The 5,097-nt window shown below is 42.8% G+C and overlaps 1 protein-coding gene across 9 annotated transcripts in view; it reads right to left on the bottom strand.

Annotated features, from left to right (window-relative positions):
- sfmbt2 (Scm like with four mbt domains 2) overlaps window positions 1-5,097 on the bottom strand; it is a 31,856-nt gene that overhangs the window by 22,379 nt on the left and 4,380 nt on the right. For all 9 annotated transcript variants that reach the window (XR_001776235.1, XM_017302995.1, XM_017302997.1 and 6 more), the window contains 3 exons: window positions 4,291-4,419; window positions 3,507-3,595; window positions 1,286-1,526 (listed from right to left, as the gene is read on the bottom strand). Coding sequence is in view for 8 of the 9 variants with exons in the window: in XM_017302995.1 (XP_017158484.1) it covers window positions 1,286-1,526; window positions 3,507-3,595; window positions 4,291-4,348 (388 nt within the window). In the remaining variant the exon portion in view is untranslated. The remainder of the gene's footprint in view (window positions 1-1,285; window positions 1,527-3,506; window positions 3,596-4,290; window positions 4,420-5,097) is intronic.

Below are 5,097 nucleotides of genomic sequence, written 5' to 3'. Positions count from 1 at the left end.
CACACACACACACACACACACACACACACACACACCAGAAGATAAATTTATAAAAGGAGGTATTTTAAAAACAATAATTTTATAATAATAATGCTAATTATTGTTATTATTATCATTATTATTATATATAATAATGATAATAATAATAATTTATTATATTTTTTTCGTTGTGCAGAAACAGGAACTCAGTCGATGTTCAGGTTTGTTTTAAACGCATTAAAAAGTTTCTACAGTTTTAAAAGTTGTTCTGTTTTCAACTAGGAGTTAAAATCAAACCCGATCAAACTGATCGATTAGTGATCGATTGATGATGGATTAATGATCGATTGATGATCGATTATTGATCAAACTGATCGATTAGTGATCGATCAGTGGTTAACTGGACACTCAGAAGCTCAGAACTGAACACAAATATAAACTTTTTACATTTAAATCAAATCCAGTCAAACCATCTGCTGACATCCGGTCACCAATCAGGTGATCAATAATTGATGATCAGCTTCTCATGTTGATGGATTTTAGCTGCAGATTCAAACATTCAGTGAAAATAATAAGAAAATAATCAATAAAATGATTGATAACTAAAATAATCACTAGATCTAAGATCACGATCACCAGGCTGATCATTTCAGCCGAGATCAGAACCAGAACCAAAACCAGAACCAGAACAGAACCAGACCAGAACCAGACCAGAACAGAACCAGACCAGAACCAGAACCAGAACCAGACCAGAACCAGACCCAGAACCAGACCAGAACCAGACCAGAACCAGACCAGAACCAAAACCAGACCAGAACCAGAACCAGAACCAGAACCAGACCAGAACAGAACCAGACCAGAATCTGAACCAGACCAGAACCAAAACCAGAACCAGACCAGAACCAGAACCAGACCAGAACCAGACCAGAACCAGACCAGAACCAAAACCAGAACCAGACCAGAACCAGAACCAGACCAGAACCAGAACCAGAACCAGACCAGAACCAGACCAGAACCAGACCAGAACAGAACCAGACCAGAATCTGAACCAGACCAGAACCAAAACCAGAACTGTACCAGAACCAAAACCAGAACCAGACCCAGACCAGAACAAAACCAGACCAGAACCAGAACCTCTGGCTGATCAACTGGACCTGAAAAGCTAGCTTTTTATCAGTTATTCTGATTATTGATCATTAATCAGCAGCTCCGTCATGCAGCCTGGTTGGGTTGGTTGCCGACTGATCTGCGTCAGAAAGCAGCAGCCGTTATGCGAGCAGCCGGCGCGGCGGGCGGGCGGCCTTACCTTCTGGAGGCGTCAGCGTCTTGTGGTTCTGGGCGCACCAGCCCACCGCGTGCAGCTGGGCCGTCATCACGTCGCACCAGAAGTCGGCCCTGCGGTCGTCGCCGTAGCCGCTGTAGCGCAGCAGCAGCAGCTGGCCGCAGGTGGTGATGATGGTGGCCACCCAGTAGGTCTCTGGGCGGCTCTTACTGGCCACCTCCAGCTTCATGCCGGGCTGGAAGCTGCTCTGCAGGCTGACCTCCACCTGCAGGGGGCAGCAGCGAGCGGAAGCCGCCGTTAGCTTCCACTTTTAAACAAACTGCTGCCGATTTACAGGGAAACAGAAACTGGTGATGTTTGTGATTTAAAAGTGCTTTAGGCCTTTGATGAAAAGGAACTTTCATAATAATCAGTTTAACGTTTATTAGTGTCTCATGTTAGAGAAAACAGCAGAAAAACGTATTAATTATGATAAATTATTAAACTATAACAGAAAGTTGGAGTTAATATCTGACTCCACATATTGTTTCCGGCTGAAACAATTAATCACTTATTAAAATAATAAGAATTATGACTTTTTTAAAATAAGAGTGAAAAGTTTCTCTTTAGAAAGTTGTTTTAGAAAAATCACTTTTTGTGATTTAACCTGGACTTTTACATTTCTGGGTCATAGAAACCTGAGAAATTAAATATTAAAATCAAATTAGGTGAAATGAGACAAAACTAACAACAATTTCTCATTCATGAGTTTCATCAGGTGAAAGTGGAAGAACGAGAGTCAAACAGATTCTACTGGAGACACAGTGGGGCAAAAAGTATCGACTCAGCCACCAATTGTGCCAGTTCTCCCACTTAAAAAGATGAGAGGCCTGTAATTTCCATCATAGATATAAACCTCAACTATGAGACAAAAGGAGAAAAAAAATCCAGAAAATCACATTTTCTGATTTTTAAAGAATTTATTGGCAAAATATGGTGGAAAATAAGTATTTGGTCAATAACAAAAGTTCATCTCAATACTTTGTTATATATCCTTTGTTGGCAATGACAGAGATCAAAGGTTTTCTGTTAGTCTTCACAAGGTTCTCACACACTGTTGCTGGTATTTTGGCCCATTCCTCCATGCAGATCAGCTCTCTAGTTTTGGCCATGGTGGAGTTTAGAGTGTGACTGTTTGAGGTTGTRRMCAGGTGTGTTTTATACTGATAACGAGTTCAAATAGGTGCCATTAATACAGGTAACAAGTGGAGGACAGAGGAGCCTCTTACAGAAGAAGTTACACGGCTGTGAGAGCCTGAAATCYTGCTTGTTTGTAGCTGACCAAATACTTATTTTCCACCATTTATTGCCAATAAATTCTTTAAAAGTCAGAAAATGTGATTTTCTGGATTTTTTTTTCTCCTTTTGTCTCATAGTTGAGGTTTATGATGAAAATTACAGGCCTCTCATCTTTTTAACTGGGAGAACTGGAGCACAATTGGTGGCTGAATAAATACTTTTTTGCTCCACTGTAGTTGGTGTTTTAAAACCGTCTGAACAGAGAAAGGAAAACGAATCCATGTGCAGCTCAACAGGAAGTTCAGCCTGAAAGAAACAAACAATACAGGCAACTTCCTGCTGCAGCGCCACCAACCAGCCGCACACACACACACACACACACACACACACACACACACACTGCTGGGGTTACGGCCAGAGCGTGTGTGTGTGTGTGTGTGTGTGTGTGTGTGTGCGCGCCCAGGAGTCATCCCTGTTTCAAGCAGAGAGAAGAACGAGGGCAGCTCTTCCCTGAGATTCCCAGTAACTCGTTTAGCCCCGCCCCTTTGCCCCCAGAGAGCCAATCACCACGCAGCTCACTCAGCATCAGGACCCAACACCTTTTTAAAATCCAGACCAGGAAACCAGCCGGAGTCTGGTGGTTGCTATGGAAACGCAGTGACACCAATTTCACTGCATTTCAACTCAAACTAAATGTTTGTTTTGCAGGAATTATTGGATCGTAGAAATGCAATAACAGATTCTACTTAACTTTTTATGAATAATTTTTGTGCTACAGTGTAAAAATTGGTGTTTTATCTTCTTAAACTATTTAAAAAAACTAATAATCACTTAGAAATCCAACTGAGGTGAAGAACAGGGAAAGTCATTAAATGCAACTTCACTTGGAAAATAGTTTACAAACAGCTAAAGGTCGCGGGGTCAAGCAGAAAGAGCGTGGCGGCGTGGCGGCGGCGCGGCGGCGTACATGTCTGAAGATGGTGTGCGGGGCGGCGGTGGCTCCCGTCTCCTCCAGGTACTCCTCCCACATGAACTCTTCCTCCAGGGACTCGGCACCTGAACGCACCACGAACGCAGATTATTCCTTTACTGAACATGTAGCAAATATTCAAAACAAGTTTCAGAGATTCTGACATTTTCTTCCAACAAATGAGCCACAAACGAGAGAAACACCATGTTTCTGCTGCTGCAAACTGAATTTAACGGCAACTAAAACATCTTTTTCCTCCCTTTATGCTCCATGTTGTTTTTGTCGCAGCCTGAGGATTATTTAAATAGCTTCATTAACATTCTGGTAATAACTTCCAGCTGCTGCAGGTTTTCTGTTGGGTCGTTGGAAAAGTCGAGCCGTTAAAATGCTGAGGAAAGTTTTCATTTCTGAATATTTGGTTTGGGAGTTTGCCGCCTGCATCTTTGTTGCATTAAAGTTGATTATTAATAAAATGTTGGAGTCTGGAGACGCCGCCCTGCCCAGTTTACTGTGTAACGGCGGCAGGTGGTGATGCGTTCAGGAAACCTCCGAAGTTCAACACTTTCTACCATCAAGTGAATTCTGTGGGAAGCGCTGGGACAGGCGATCAGAGCGGCTGCAGAGTTCTGCCTCACTCAGGTTGGCTAAATGCAGATGCATGCCACACTTTTCAGATTTGTTCAGAAACTGTTGACAACGGCTCCTGATGAATAAAATCCAGCTGAAGTGAAGCCGTCGCTGGATGCAGACAGAGAAACGGTCCTGGCCTCCAGCAGCTCACCTGTGGTCACCTGTTCCTCCTTCCCATTGGTCGGCTGACCCTGAGCGCCCGTCTGCATCCTGCCGCTTCGACCTTTGAACTCTGTGCTTCAGTCCTGCCTCAGAGCATTGCTTCACGTCCCGATCAGACCTGCAGGACAAACGTTCAGACTGCAGGTTCCTCCACAGACACTAAAAAACTATTTTTTACCAAATTTGCATTTTGATATAAACCTCTTAAAAAACCTTTTTCTGACTTTATATGCAGATTTTAATTGTTTTAATTTTCTTACTTTTTGTATGAATGTTTGCATCTTGTATTTGTTGTATGGATAGATGGAAAAAATCATTCAGGTAAATCTAATACATCTACATTGATCATTTATGAATCATTTCACAGCCAGAGCAGCACATGAAACACCAACAGCTTCACAGCGTCGATCCAACATGATTCATCTGTTCAGTCGGACAAATCAGGAGTGAAACGGCAAATGAAAATAAATAAACTGACTAAAAACACTCAGCAGGAATAAAAGGAGAATTTCCAAAAGATGCAAAGCAAAAATCCTGCAGACATTAGAGACGAAGTTTGTCTAAACTCTGCAGTTATTTATCAGCCTGTAATAGCAGCGTCTGCAGCATCTGCAGCGTCTGCAGCGTCTGCAGCGTCACGTCTGCCTGACGTCTGCACGCAACAATCTGACAAAATATTTATCCGAATGAACCAGAGAACGAGTCGAAACCCACAAAACCAGGCGGCGAGTCAGAGATGGCTGCTTCATAAGAGCAGCTCTGCAACCGACTGAAGTGCTTCATGTCGCAGCTGCTG

This window comes from Poecilia reticulata, unplaced genomic scaffold, assembly GCF_000633615.1.
Source record: "Poecilia reticulata strain Guanapo unplaced genomic scaffold, Guppy_female_1.0+MT scaffold_125, whole genome shotgun sequence".
Classification (NCBI taxonomy): domain Eukaryota; kingdom Metazoa; phylum Chordata; class Actinopteri; order Cyprinodontiformes; family Poeciliidae; genus Poecilia; species Poecilia reticulata.
The sequence above is the reverse complement of the archived record's forward strand: the minus strand, read 5'-3'. Positions and strand labels throughout refer to the sequence as shown.